Source organism: Rhineura floridana, chromosome 1 (assembly GCF_030035675.1).
Source record: "Rhineura floridana isolate rRhiFlo1 chromosome 1, rRhiFlo1.hap2, whole genome shotgun sequence".
In the NCBI taxonomy this organism is placed as follows: domain Eukaryota; kingdom Metazoa; phylum Chordata; class Lepidosauria; order Squamata; family Rhineuridae; genus Rhineura; species Rhineura floridana.
Genome location: NC_084480.1, coordinates 314,411,346 through 314,426,352, shown reverse-complemented (window position 1 = coordinate 314,426,352; position 15,007 = coordinate 314,411,346). Strand labels below are relative to the sequence as shown.

Below are 15,007 nucleotides of genomic sequence, written 5' to 3'. Positions count from 1 at the left end.
TTACCATTCTTAAATTACATCTGCTTTTCCAATTTTTAAAAGGCACTCATTTTTCATTGTTAACAAAACTATCCTACTTGGCCAGATTTCTGAAAAGAAGTCTGCACGTTATGTGGTCTTTGTGCCAAGTTCAGAAAGCACAGAAAAATGAATGAATTGCATTCCATGGCTGCTTTTATTCATACATAGATTGTAGAGAGAGACTTGGAAGTATGCCCATGGTGGGGATAGTCAGGCTGTCATTGAACTTTGCAAAAATAGATCTTTAGGGTTAAATGGCTGGAATTTGTGCTGAACCATATAGCTCTAGATATGGACAACTGCCCCTTGAAGCATTAGGAAAACTTGCATGTAAACAGCAGCACCTGATAGCAAGCAAATGAACAAGTTCCATAGAAGAAATGTGGTGTAGAATTGATAGACAATTTGTCTTAGTTCACATTCTCCTTCCCCATAGGTCAGTAGTTCTTGTAATTCTTTTGTTAGCCATCACCATTTGGGAGAACACTGAGGAATATCATATAAAGAGCACATTGATTCATAAGGGGCTAGGTAAATGGTAATCCTTTACAATATTACACAGTTCTGAAGATTTTTAAGTTTATCCACTTAAACGCTTTGGGATATTAAAATGAATGAACTTTCGCAAAACTGTACCATATTGTAAAAGAGCTACAATAGGAGTCCTTCTGTCATTCCGGCAATTTCAAGTTGACCCTTAAGCACTTGCAAAGTGTATTTCTTTCTTTCTTTATTAACAGCCTCAAAGTACAAAGTTTTTCTTCCTGAAAGCTGTTACATAACCAGGGTGTCACCACTGAAAAGGCCCTCTTCCTGGAGGTTATCCACCTGATTTCATTCAAACTGAAGAGGGACAGTTGACATTCTTCTTTAATCGTTCTGTTCATTCATAAAGGTAGATGGAGAAACTGGTGCCAGTGCCAGTTGATGAACAAATTTGTAAGCAATTATATTGTACTTCAGCGCAGTACTTGAAAGATATACTGTCTATTGCCACTGTGAATTAGATCTGTTTGGGCAGCATTACTGTAGAATGCTACTATAGGTTTTTTAAAAAACCAACTATGTCAACTAACATTTCATTACTCTTAATTTCATTTAGAAAAAATTGTAATAGAGACAAATGCTTGTTATGCTATTCAGTTTTATGTAGAAAACATCAATTTTTAAAAAGTGTGCTTAGGAAACTGTTTTCCTTACACTTATATCCCATTTTTCTTCTCTTTCTTCTGTCATGGAACCCAAGGTGGCATACATGTGGTTCCCAGGTAGTCACCTGTTCAGGGCACTGACCAGATCCAGACCTGCTTTGCTTCAGCAAGGTGGTGGCCTTATATGCCTTCATTCCATATTATGTTCATTAAAGAAAGAAAGCCATGTGTGTATTATCAATAAAACCAGATCTTTGCATTTCTTCTCTCTCTCTCTTTTTTAGGGCATAATCCAGAAGATAGTGGATAGTCACAAAGTAAAAAATGTAGCCTGTTATGGTTTACGGCTCAGTCACCTGCAGTCAGAGGAAGTTCACTGGCTACATCCAGACATGGGAGTGTCCAATGTGAGGGAGAAATTTGAACTAGCCCACGCACCAGAGGAATGGAAGTAAGAGGAAATCCTTCTAATTAAATGTATGATGCTTTGAAAACCATGCTGTGTTACCCCCTAGCGTGGGGTGGAAGATTGCAGTTAAGTCTGTGATAAAGTGAGTTTCTTTTTGATGCTAAGAAATGAGAATGTAAATGATGGAGTGAAATCACGTTTTTCATTGGAGAGCCATTCCAGTTATTGGGGAAGTGCAAGCAAGAAACATGGAAGCAGAGAATGGGTGGGACAGTGGCTGGCTGGCTTAAATAAATTTGTGATAGAAAGTCTGCCCCAGATGGCTTATCTGTTGTCCCAGCAGTCTGAGACAGGGAAGGATGTGGCTTCTTATCTGCTCATAAGGCAAGGAGGAGTGATGGTAAAAGGCCGTCAGTTCAGGAACTGGATGTGTGTGGGGTGGGTGGGTGGGAGCCAGTTATCAAGTATGGAAAAAAGGGTTGTGAGTAGGGATAGGGTTCACTGCATGGTTCCGATCCGCTTGCATTCCGACAGTCTGTCTTTTAATCCCAATCCGCCATTTTTTGTTCCTGTTTGCTCTTACGCTTGCCGATTCGATCTGCTGTGCACATTTTGGGGTGATTCGATCCATGGTTTATTCCCCCCCCGGGGGGGCCACGTAGTTATCAACGTCAGCAGCCATGGAGGTCTCAATATATTATAGAGTATGTTAAATGTCTGTATATGTGTTGTTTGTTCATCTATTTTTTACCAAATAAGGGTGGATCCTAAAGGACCCTCTGGGAAGAGAGGAACAGTTTCCCATTCCTCTTGCAACAAGCACTTTCTGGATTCCAAGGCAAAAGCCTTGGAGGTTACCCGACTGGAGCCAAATGTCAGGCTTATGAACGATTTACGGTTCAAAATTGGCTTCATTGGGGACATTTCTGTAAAATACTAAGGTTCCTAAAGTTTGGGGAAGTGAGGAGGTGTGAGAGCAGAGAAAAATGGGGCTAAAGAACGAACCCAGGGAGTTTTGCGGTATGGGTATTTGCAAGTATGATGAAACACAGGCTTAAATTGGCTAATTGAAGCTGCTTTTCCTTGTTAGCAATGCCCGGGACTTGGCGAGCGGTTGATTGACAAGTGACAGAGGTCACAAGAGCATGAAATGCTGGCTTCTTAATGGAAATGCACCATTTAGGGAGAGTTATGAAAATAATTCAGCATAAAATTCTTGCCGATTTGCAGCCACTGCCACAAAATCCGTTCTGATTTGCAGCCGCGGCCTGCAGCAAGTCATAGGTGCTGGTCCGAAAGGATGGCAAACTATCGAATTCAGCTGGAATCTGGTGTCAGGTCCAATTTGGTGGATATTCTCCACCATTCCTAGTTGTGAGAGGCACTAGATTAATATGTAGAGCCTATTGGTATAAGGAGGCGAGTTAGATTAGTGTACTCTCCTTGAAGCAGCCTGGCTCAGGTTAGAAATGGGGGGGGGGACAAAAGGAGCAGGGATGAAACAGGAAAGAGAAGCATATTGTCTCTCCTTGTGCTTGAGAAAAGGAGGTGGGAGCACAGTCCTGAGGTTTTCTGCCGCAAGTTCTTTAGTGTTACTTGCGGTGGGGAGCCTCGGCCAGTTGACCCTCTGCAGGTCCCTGAAGCCTGTGATATTGTGAGGCAGAAAGCATATGTAGTTGTGAAAAAAGTTTTTTTGTGGGGAGGTGCAAAATCCACTGCTGCTGAAAATCGACTGCAAGCATAATGATGCTAGATTGATTCAGAACAGTAGCGTGTGGCTACAGAACTGTGGTTTTGATTGTCTCTGTAAACACTGGCTGGAGATGAGAATAAAAAACTTCGACTGATCAGCCCGTGAAACCATTCCTTCTACTCCTGACCCTGTGAGTAAGCTCTGAATAGACCAACAGGAGAAGTTGCAGAACATTTATGAATGTTCTGTAACTGCATCCACATATGCAGTATGGAACATGTGGCAATCAGAGATGAATTTGCAAGACAGGATCCCCTTCTTAGCAGGTAGACTGACACATTACTGTGGGCCCTTGGGCAAGAAAGCTCCCTTAAAGTATTGCAGCAGAGTCTGAGGGAACTCCGGAGCCTATTCTCCCCTCCTTGTGTCAGACAGAACCTCCTCTGCTCCAGCTTTGCCTGGTCCTTATGAAGTGAGACCAAAGATGGCAGTACTGGGTTTTTCTAGGCTCTCTAATAGACCTGGGTAAGAGTGTGGCCCTTCTGATTCTACCCAAGCCCTTGCTAGTGTGCAAAACTGGAGGCTCTTGTCTTGTAATGAATGATTCTCCCAGTATACTTCGTGTGGGCTTTAGCAGCTTGCAATCAGTTTGACAGGCTATAAACATTTTTCTAGTGATGCTGAGTACATTGCTACAAATAAAGTGCAATGTGGGCATAAATTACCTCTAGAAAGACCTGCTTGTTTTAGCCCTTCACGTTAAGTTAAAAGATTTAAATTTTGAGTGAATAAAATGAAGTGTTAGTTTCCCCCCATGAACATTTGTATTTCAGTGTTGCGGCCTATTGCCGAAATAAACACAGACACCATTCATTGGGTAAATCATGGGCCACTTTATTAAAAACAGAGTCAATTATAACCAATGAACCTGCAGAGGGACCATACAGTGCGGGGGAATTCAGCTGATCCAGGCGAAGCCTGCTTGCAGCTATAGGGCAACCAAACCTTGCCAGAGCCTGGGGCTGCCCTGTGCCAGGCCCCAGCTCCGGCCACACCCTGAAGATGTGTAGGGGGTCCAACCCGCATCACCGCCCCCCGGAGCCGTGAAACTCCGAGCGGATGAGGCACGTTGGCCCCAAAAGCGGCCCGTGTTCTGCCTCCCCGGGCCGTATAGCCCAGAGCTGCAGGCTCCCGGACCGCCAATCACCCCCAAAGGTGCCTAAAGGTGTCACCTAGCTGCCCTTTCCCTTTTAACTTTTCCCCCGCGCTTCCTTGCCACAAAAGGGGGACAAGCCTCTGCTTAGTCTCCCCTTGCCCCATACCCGATAAGAATCCGGTGCACACCCCTCTGCAGGTCCATTAGGAAGATGTCATTGCCCTCGTCAGTCAAGTGCACGCCATCTGGCCTAAACAACTCCAGCCTATCTTGCTTGATCTCTGGGTGGTGTATGACAGAACCCCCCAGGCCCTTCATGGCCCTCTGAATCTGCCTATTAACCTCTTTCCGAGCCCTGTCCATTCCCCGTGGGTCATCAGCCCAATTCCACGTCCTGCGCGGCAGGATGTCGGACCATACCAAGTGCACCCCAGGCCAGCGCAACGCAATGGCCTGGAGGTCACTACGTGCCTGTTCGATTAGGGCCTTGCCCCTCAACAGACCCAAATCATTACCTCCCAGGTGGATGACCAGCACCTGGGGCACTGCCCAGTCCACAGCCGACCGGAACAAGGTAGGCAGGAGGCCGTCCCAACGCATCCCCCGTCGTCCCAGCCACCGCACTGAGGCCCACTGACTGAGCCCCAGCTGCGTTCCAATGCGGGACTTCGCCGCCCTGCGGCCTGCCCATGAGATCGTGCTGTGGCCGCAGAGGAGGATGCTCACTTGTTCCGATCTTTCCAAGCGGCCTGCCAAAATTGACAACATCGCCATTAGCTGCTGGCCTCATGCGTCTCCGTTAGTGGTCTAACATACGTCTTATATGCATCCGAGGACCACCTGCCCACTGCCTGCAGCTGCCCTTTGGAAAAACCCAGGTGGGCAGCGGTGGAAGCTGCACCTATTCGGAAGGAGTGTGTCCCGAACTTGTGGGCATCCACACCTAGCCGCTGGAGTGCTGTCTTTGCCACCGACCAAAATTGGTACTTGGTAAGGGGCTGGAGGTCCCTGTGCCTGAACAGGTACCCTGGCTGCAGCCCGCGGGCTGCCAGAAAAATGCGTAGGGCCCTGACCGGGCAGAGCTCCTCCTGTTGGCATGGGGATAACACAATCAGGCGACCCTTTTGGCGTTGGTCCGTCTTTGACTGCCTGAGTCGCAGGCGGGCCCCCCCTGCCTCCCAGCTGAGATCAGAAACCTGGAGGGCCCGGAGGGAGCTATCCGTCTTAGAACCTGCCACCACCTCCCCTATTCGGAAGGCCCCGAAGAACAAGGTGAGGGCCGCAGCGTGGTATAGCAGTGCCTCAAAATGGGAAGAACATAGCACCCTCCACTGTCCCCGCAGACCCAACAGTAACTCTGGGGAAATGGGGGGGCGCGCATCAGGTGTGTGCGGGCGCTGATGGGACCACCCTTCCAGCATCCGGCGTGTGCGGGCGCTGATGGGACCACCCTTCCAGCATCCGGCGTACCCTAAAGTCACCGGAGTAGTCCTGAAAGCCCCGTGCTTTCCCTAGGAAGGATAGACCTGAGAGCTTACCTCTGATGGTCCTGACTGAAAGCCCCCTCCGCTTCCCTTCCACGCAGAACTCCATAAGATGCTCCACAGGGATGGGCCACTCCTGGGTGTAGCCTCTGGACTCCCTGAAGGTTGCCAGGTCCCTACCTGCCCCCTGGTAGCTGGCCAAAGTGCTGGGTGCCACAGAAAGGCTTATGGCCCGTTCTGATTCGGTCCTCCAATCTCCCACAGCGCTGGGGGTACCACGTCCGGCTGAGCCCTTGCCCACGGCGCCAGCTGGTGAAATCTCTCCATCTGGTTCCGTGATAGAGCATCAGCAATGCTATTATCAATACCCGGGACATGGCGTGCAAGGAACTGTATATTATAGCGGAGACATTGGAGCACAAACACTCGAACCAAACGCATAACATTGGGATTTCTAGAGGACAGGGTGTTGATGACGTGTACCGTGGGGAGGTTGTCGCACCAAAAATGGACTGAGGAATTGCCCAGTTTGTCCGGCCAAAGGTGTACGGCCACGACAATGGGGAAGAACTCCAGAGGGGTCAGGTCTCTGGTTAGGCCAGCCTGCTCCCAATTCTGTGGCCAGCTGCCATGACACCATGAGTCATGGAAAATGACCCCAAAACCGCAGGAACCTGAGGCGTCGGAGCTCACCTGTAGCTTCGCTTCCAACAGGCGATCTTTTCTCCATAAGGAGACCCCATTGAATTCCCGCAGGAAGGTAGACCAAACTGCCAGGTCCTCCCGGAGAGCGGCTGTAACACGTGTGTGATGGTGGGGGCGTGATAGGCCCGCCATGGCATCGTACACGCGGCGCAAGAATGCACGCCCGGGTGCTACTACCCTGCATGCAAAGTTCAAATGTCCTGCCAGCTGTTGAAGTGTGGCCAATGTCACCTTCTTCGCCCCAACCACCCCTGAGATTTTCCCCTTAAGGGCCACCAGCTTATCCAGCGGGAGCCTACAGCATTGGGCCACTGTATTGATCTCTATGCCCAGGAAAGTGAGGGTAGTGGACGGGCCCTCAGTTTTCTCAGCCGCGAGGGGAACACCCAGTTCCCCCGCCATCCCTGCGAACTGCTCCATAAATGCCTGACAGGCGCCCGAGTCTGCAGGGCCCGCAAACAAGAAGTCGTCCAAATAGTGCACCACTGATTGCCGGCCTGCCCGTGTCCTGACTGCCCACTCCAAGAAAGAGCTGAAGCGCTCAAAAACCGAGCATGAGATGGAGCAGCCCATAGGCAATGCCCCATCCACATAGTATTTGCCCATGAAGGCAAAGCCTAACAGCTCAAAGTCCCGTGGGTGCACAGGGAGGAGACGGAAGGCAGATTTGATGTCACACTTTCCCATGAGGGCGGCCATCCCGCAGTCCCTAACCATACGAACCGCACAGTCGAATGACGTGTAGCGGACAGAGCAGAGGTCTGATGGGATGAAGTCATTTACTGACCCACCCTGGGGAAAGGACAGGTGGTGTATAAGGAGAAATTCGCCTGGTGCCTTCTTCGGAACAAGGCCCAGCGGGGAAACTCTGAGTGAAGGGATGGGTGGTGCCGCAAAGGGGCCCAGCACGCGGCCTGCCATGAGCTCCTTCCTAACTTTTTCCCCCATGACCGATTCCATACCCGCCACTGATTTTAGGTTGCGGGACATGAAGGGGTGGCTGGGACCCAAATAGGGAATCCGGAAACCCTCTGTAAAGCCCTGTAGCAAAAATTGGGCGTCTTGGACTGGGGGGTAACAGCAGAGCAAGCGCTGGAGTTCGGAGAGTTTAACTGGACTGGGGCCCCTTTCCTTGAGCTGCGCTAGCAGCTCCCGGTCTCCTTGCGCCAGGTGAGTCCCTGTTCCCACCTCTGAAGGGGTAGCCCCTGGGGCAGGCAGCGCAGGAATGCGGGCCCCCGCATATTGCGCACTCATGTCGGAACCTGCAGGGGTTACGACCACAGCGGCCTCGGGAGCTGAACTCCCAGCAGAGCAGGCGGGGTTGAACCCCCTGCCCCGCAGGCCCGCGGGAAGGAGCTGCTGCTGCTGCCTGGTGGGCCAGGAGGTGGCCGCTGTCCGTTCTATCCCTGGCTATGGGCTTGGAGTGTGACATAAACTGTAGCCACAGGTCCGCTCCCTTTTTGTCCCAGGGGAGGGAGGTATCAAAGGCCGCCTTCATACGAAACGATTCGTCATAGGCGAGCCATGCTGCCCCCTGGAACTCGGAGTAGCCCCGATATATAATATCGAGGTATTTAATCAGAATAGGGCCCCTCTGTGGCTGTTTCTGCATCACCACCCCCATGTATGTCAGAAATGCAGGCAACCAATTAGCCCAAGTGCGTTCAATGTGCCGCCTCTTGGGCTTGTCAGGTTCTGCCTCTTTGCCCTTATCCTTCTCCCTCCTCACTGGTTCCCTGTACAGAAATGAGAATAAGTCGACGTACTCCCCCTTCCAAATTTTTTCTTTTGTAGCGGGCAGCAGGTGAAAGCCCAGTGGGGCTGATGTCTCCCCGAAAGGTATAGCCCCTTCCCTCACTGAGGCCAGAGGGTCAGTGTCCTCTGCTGGGGACCAGGAGGGCTGAGCCCCCACTCCCATCCCTGTTCCGGCAGTGGCCTGCCAGACCTGCTCACAGGCCACCCCTAGCGGAGGCAGCTGTTGTGGTGTACCATGCCCTGCCCCCATGGTGATCCCCGCTTGCCCATACCGCTCGGTTTCAGCTGGTGGGGAAAAGGGCCAGTATGGGAACCCCTACGGGGGCCAGCCCCACTGGGGCTGCCCCTGTTGTTGTGCTGCCCAGGGAGACTCACCCCCTATGTTGTCCACTGAAGGCCCATGCCTGGGCTCTGGTCCTGGGGCTGCATGTCCTGCTTCTGCTCCGGGCGCTCTTGCTGCGGCCGCACTAGGCCCTGCCTCCAGCGCGTCCAGTCGCGCTAAGATAGAAGTAATAGCCGCAGCGTTAGCCCCGCCAACTGGACGTTGCACTTTCTCCCGGGGCCGCTTGGGGGGTGGTTCCTTTGTTCTCCTAGTTGCCGGCTGGGCAGGGCCCCTCTCCAGGGCTTCTAACCTAGCCAGTATAGTGGTCCATGGTATGCCTTCCCCTTGTCCCCCATCCTCCGCAGCAGGGGGTGGGCGTCTACCCTCTGCCCTGGGGGCCCTTCCCTTCTCTTTTGGCCCACCTTGGCCTTTTTTGGGTGGCATCCTGAGCTAGAGTGTAGCCGGGTCTATCCTCACTAATGACCCCCCAAGGCCTATGTCCGTTGCGGAAGCAAGGGGGGGGCCCAGCACCCTCACAGTCCAGGTGGACCGTGTCCCCTACTTGATCCAGTCCCCTGCCTATGGCCCCCTTTATCTCACCCCAACAATCCTGACCACCTGGGCCGTTAAGCGACAAATGGGGTGGTGGTGTGCAAGATGGGGCTGGCGATAGAGCCGCGCCGACCGCTCCTGGCCGTCGGCGCCACCGCACCAAGGCCTGGCCCACAGGAGCCCGAAGAAGCCGCGTGCGTCGGCGGGCGATTTGAGCTGCGTCGCACCGCCGATGCAGGAGCCTCCGGAGCCTCCGTTTGAAAATGCCGCCAAAATTTGAAGTGAGGGTGGGCGGCTGGCGGTACGGCCTTAAATGGCCGTCTGCCGCCCCGGCACTTTGCTGCGTGCTACGTCAGCGCGCAAGCGCGCTGCGAGCACGCCTCCCTCACAAAGATGGCGGCTCGGCTGCGGCCGCAAAACTCGTCCCTTCGCCGGTAAGTCCCGGTGCGGAACAGGGGTTCTGTGATGAATATACGATTCTTTTTTCTCTTTTCACCAAGTAAATTATTGTAAAATCATACAAAATTATACTGTAGATATTTTTAAAGTCTTCCCACTGCCAGCAACTTACATGCAATGTGACTATAATTTATACTGCAAAGCTTAGTTACGAAATGTAAAAATGCCGGTTTCATTTACTGTATTCATTGGTACTCCCGTGTGTTGACGCATTGCAGAATAAAGATGATAACCTTTAAAAGCAAAGTTAGATAATTGTTCTGATGTTTAGGTGATAAAGTCATATAAAATCCCTCATGAAAGCATCATGAATTGATATAAATTATTCAGCATCTTTCCAGAGCGTAATTTCATGCTTTATCAAAGATGTGCAGCCTGCCTTGTTCTCTTAAGCTGGGACTAATGAAAACAGTGCTGTCATATTTTTTTAAATACATGAATCACAGCATTTAGGATCAGGTGACACTGCTTGTAAAAATATTTAGATTAGTGGTGTGGAAGAGGAATTCTGGAAGGCTGCTTCAATTTAATTGCTTACTACTGTATAATAATATATACATGGAGATTCTTTTTAAATAGCTTTAACTTTTAATTTTTTTAAAAAATGGGAGGCTTCTGTCAAGACAAATGAGAAAATGTGACAACTTAATTCTGGCATTCATTCTCATGACACCTTTTCCAGTGCATTCCCATAGTAAAAGGGCCTTAGCTGAAAGACGCATGCAGTGTTTGACAGAGAGCTAGAACTATATCTGCATCTGACCCGAGGAATATGCAGTCTTGCAGCTATTTTGTTTTTTGCTCACACTTCTTGTTGCTGTTGCTCACACTTGTGTAGTCTCTCTCTTTGCATGTGGCCATTCCTGTATTTAGCACCCTCACAACTTGCTACAGAGAACATCTGTGATTTGTTCTATCGCTGGTGCTCCCAGCGTGTATACCCCACAACCTGTGCTTCTGATTCTTGGGAACCTACTAGTCTTGATCATTTTATTTTGGAAAGTGCAGTAATGTGAATAAATATTTTCTTCAGGAGGACGGGGAGTATAAAAAATCAAATAAATAATTACAGTGATGATTATTAATAACAATGTTTTTGTCTAAAAGGGTGAATTATGAATTCTGTCCCAGGAAGGTCTGGGGCTCCTCTAAAATTTATCAGACATTTCTCGCTGAGAAAGATCAGTAGTAGCAGATAATCTATCTACCATTTCTGTCAATGAGCAGGTGTAAGGGAATTTTCTATGAATTCTGTGCTGCGTTCTCAGTTCACAAGGGACAGTAGCCAACAGACCAGGTGAACACCCTTCGTGAACTGGTGGAAAGTTCTAGGATACAGTGTCTTTGACAATTCACCGGGGGGGGGGTATCCTTAGCAGACAAGTCAGTGTAGAAAGAGTTCCCTGAGGATGCAAAGTTTGAAAACCATTTCCCCTGAATAGAACTCAAGTAGCACCATGGTACACACCACGGTTGCGTACTTTGAGACAGGAGGTGAGACGACTAGAGCGCCGGTGGCGGAAGTCGTGCTCCGAAGATGCTCGGACACAGGTTAGAGCAGCAATAGCTGCCTACCAAGTGGCGGTAAGGGCAGCAAAGAGGGAATTCTTTGCTGCCTCTATTGCATCAACTGAGTGCTGTCCCAGGAGGTTGTTCCAGGTGGTCCGAAGCCTGGTCGGTCCAGTTGCTCAGGAACCCTTGGAACAGTCTAAGGCCTCCTGTGACAAATTGGCAAAGCACTTTGCTGATAAAATCGAACACCTGAGGAGCTCGATTCCGTGCGCCGTGGATACAGTGAGTGAGCTAGAGTTAACCAGTTGCAAACCGGTCAAATGGGATCGATTCCGGCCTCTTCCTGCTGAGGATGTGGACGAGGTGCTCTCATCTGTAAAGCCTACCACTTGTCTAAATGACCCTTGCCCGTCGTGGCTCCTTATGAGCTGCAAAGAGAGATTGGGTGAGGGGATCAAGGCAATGGTTAATGCATCATTGCAAGAGGGTGTTATGCCACTAGCCCTCAAGGAGGCTATTATTAAACCCATCTTAAAGAAGTCCTCCTTGGATCCCCAGATTTTAAACAACTTCCGCCTAATTTCAAACTTACCATTCTTGGGCAAGGTCATTGAGAGAGTGGTGGCAAATCAGTTGCAGACACACTTGGATGAAACGGATTATCTAGATCCATACCAATCGGGTTTCAGGACTGGACATGGAACTGAAACAGCCTTGGTCGCTCTGGTAGATGATATGAGGAGGGCACTGGATAGGGGAGAATTCACCTTCCTTGTCCTCCTGGATCTCTCAGCGGCTTTTGATACCGTCGACCATGGTATCCTTTTAGATCGCCTGGAGAGTTTGGGATTGGGAGGCACGGTTTTACGGTGGTTCCAGTCCTTTCTCTCTGATAGGTGCCAACAGGTAGCATTGGGTGACGAGGTTTCAGACCCTTGGCCTCTCAATTGTGGTGTGCCACAGGGTTCTATCCTCTCTCCCATGCTATTTAACATCTATGTAAAGCCGCTGGGAGAGATCATCAGGAGATTTGGGCTGCAGTGTCACCAATATGCGGATGACACTCAGCTCTATCTCTCATTTAAATCTTCACCAGAGAGGGCTGTGGAGACCATGTCCAAGTGCCTGGAATCCGTGAGTGGATGGATGGGCAGGAACAGGTTGAAGTTGAACCCTGATAAGACCGAGGTACTACTTGTGGGAGACAAGGGAGGGTTAGGAGATGTTGACCTGGTGTTTGGTGGGGTGAAGTTGCCCCTACAGGACCACGTCCGCAGCCTCGGGGTTGTTCTTGATTCCAAGCTGTCCATGGAGGCTCAGATTTCGGCTGTGAGCCGGGCAGCTTGGTATCAATTACACCTTATACGTAGGCTGCAACCCTACCTCCCTGTTCAACAGCTCTCGCTCGTGGTGCATGCCCTGGTCACCTCTCGATTGGACTACTGTAATGCGCTCTACGTGGGGTTACCCTTGAAAACGACCCAGAAATTACAGCTTATACAGAATGCGGCAGCGCGCTTACTTACCAACAGCCGCCGACGGGATCACATCACGCCAGTGTTGTTTGACCTACACTGGCTGCCGGTTGTTTTCTGGGCCCGATTCAAGGTGTTGGTTTTAACCTTTAAAACCCTAAACGGTTTCGGCCCAGCTTACCTGAAAGAGCGCCTCCACCGCCACCAATTATGCCGCCCAACTAGATCAGCCACACAAGGCCTTCTCTCAATCCCTCCAACCAAAACAGCTAGGTTGGTGGGTACTAGGGAGAGGGCCTTTTCTGTGGTGGCCTCCACTCTCTGGAACTCCCTCCCATATGATCTTCGACATGCCCCTTCCCTAGATGTATTCCGCAAGGCCCTGAAGACGTGGCTATTCCAGCAAGCCTTTGAGGTCATTGGGTAAATCACCATGATTCTGTCATTTATCGTATGTTGTTGTTATAATTGCTTTTATATGTATTGATGACTGTCCAGTATTTTATCTATTGTTATTAATGTGATTACATCTGTTATTATTGTATTTTATCTCTTTTAATGTACGTCGCCTAGAGTAGCTAATTGCCAGATAGGCGACAAACAAATTAAATATTATTATTATATTATTATTATTTCAGATGGCATCCTGTCAAGATGAATACAGTTTTTGCTTTAGTGGCAGTTGAGTAAGAAAACTATTCAGCTCAGCTTGACAGATCTGCAGATGGGCAATTGACATAAGCAAATTAAGCAAAGCATGGTATTATAGTGAAAATGAGAACCAAAAGTAGCTGATTGCCAGGAGTCAGTCTTGTTTTTGGGGTGGTCTTATACATCCTTGCTGCAAGAAGTCTCAGAGCAACATCAGACCACTGATCTCTTTGAGTGTGGTATCCCACTCTTTACTTCAGTGGACCATTGCAGACCTGGATCAAGGCTCAGCTGGGCTTCTCCCAGCCTGAATCTGCACTACCCTGATGGCACTTAATGTAAATTGCTGCTTCCATGCTTAGGTTCTGAACAGAAGCATGTAACACCACTCTTGCTGAGAAAATCTGAAACTGTTACTTTTAGTGGAATGGGTTTTTAAAAAGGATGTTGTCAATAAGCATGAGAGATGATGGCAGATAAATTTGTATTACTGCCCAACTGTTGTGATAGTATTTGCTTATTTAGCAAAACTTTATTATGTTGAAAAAACTGAAATTCTGCCATTTTGCTGGCATGGTATATTAGGCAACCTTTTCATTTTGAAAGGTATGAAGTGTGGCATTTGGAATCTTTTGATAATTTTCATCTCCAGTTTTAAAGTAACTGGAACTTATTTTGCACTGCTTAAGGGTAAGTCAGTTAGAATTTTAAAGTCTATAAAGCTGTTGCAATGGTTAAAGAGTGTTTATTTCTAAACCTGTAGAAGAATCTTCTAGTTGCAAAATGCTTTCTAGCTGGGGGCATTTTAGAAAAAGCTACAAACTACAAGAGATCTAAATGTTTGAAACCTTGGCAGCTTGTCTAGAAACCTAGGATTTAAAAGCTCTTGTTTAAGCTGATGATTATTTTCAGGTATAATAGATTGTCTTAATATGGTTATAATGAGGTTTTCATAGGCTGTGACTTGGAAGTTAGATTCATGTTGACACAGCCATGGAAAGACTGGGATGATAATCACAGTAACAAGCGCATTTAGAATTGAAGGGCAATGGATGATTTCTTTGTGAGATCAGATAGGAAGAGGTTTACTGTGGCATTTTTTTGCTTGTGAATGCGACAGAGTGACTTTAGCACTTCTGTTTCCTCAGAATTGGTGCCATTAAAATTTAGATATAGGAAAAAGCTGACAAGATTTTTGCAGAGAATGAAACAGAATGGATGTACAATAGTTTTGTAGCAATTAACTCATATTTGGATCAAATTTAATGCCATAGCAGGGAAAATATAATGGATCTAAAGGAGGGTAGCACTTATACAGCATGTTAAATTTGGGCCAAGGTCTAACGGAAATGCGTATTTTGGCAGAATTTTGTTAGTGACCAGAGATACTGCCAGTTTTTCACAGCAGCTGCTGCTATTCCTGAAGAGGGAAGTTTCTTTTTATACTGAGAGTTTGTTTCAATCTTGTCTGTAGCCTTTTGCACAGACCATGAACTAGTTACCTTATGATGGTGAATTACATAAGGCCAGTGATGTAATTTGTGTGTTATTGTTAATAAGAAATTAGAATTGCATGAATGGTGACTGCTGTAAAGTTCAGTGATTTTAACAACACCTTGCACACTTTGTAAATTCTCACCATTATCTCTTTAAAAAACAAAC

At 48.5% G+C, this 15,007-nt stretch overlaps 1 protein-coding gene across 13 annotated transcripts in view; it reads left to right on the top strand.

Moving 5' to 3' along the window:
* Nucleotides 1–15,007, top strand: part of PTK2 (protein tyrosine kinase 2) — a 356,254-nt gene that overhangs the window by 161,424 nt on the left and 179,823 nt on the right. For all 13 annotated transcript variants that reach the window (XM_061607042.1, XM_061607039.1, XM_061607035.1 and 10 more), the window contains one exon: nt 1,457–1,623. In XM_061607042.1, coding sequence (XP_061463026.1) covers nt 1,457–1,623 — 167 coding nt within the window. The remainder of the gene's footprint in view (nt 1–1,456; nt 1,624–15,007) is intronic.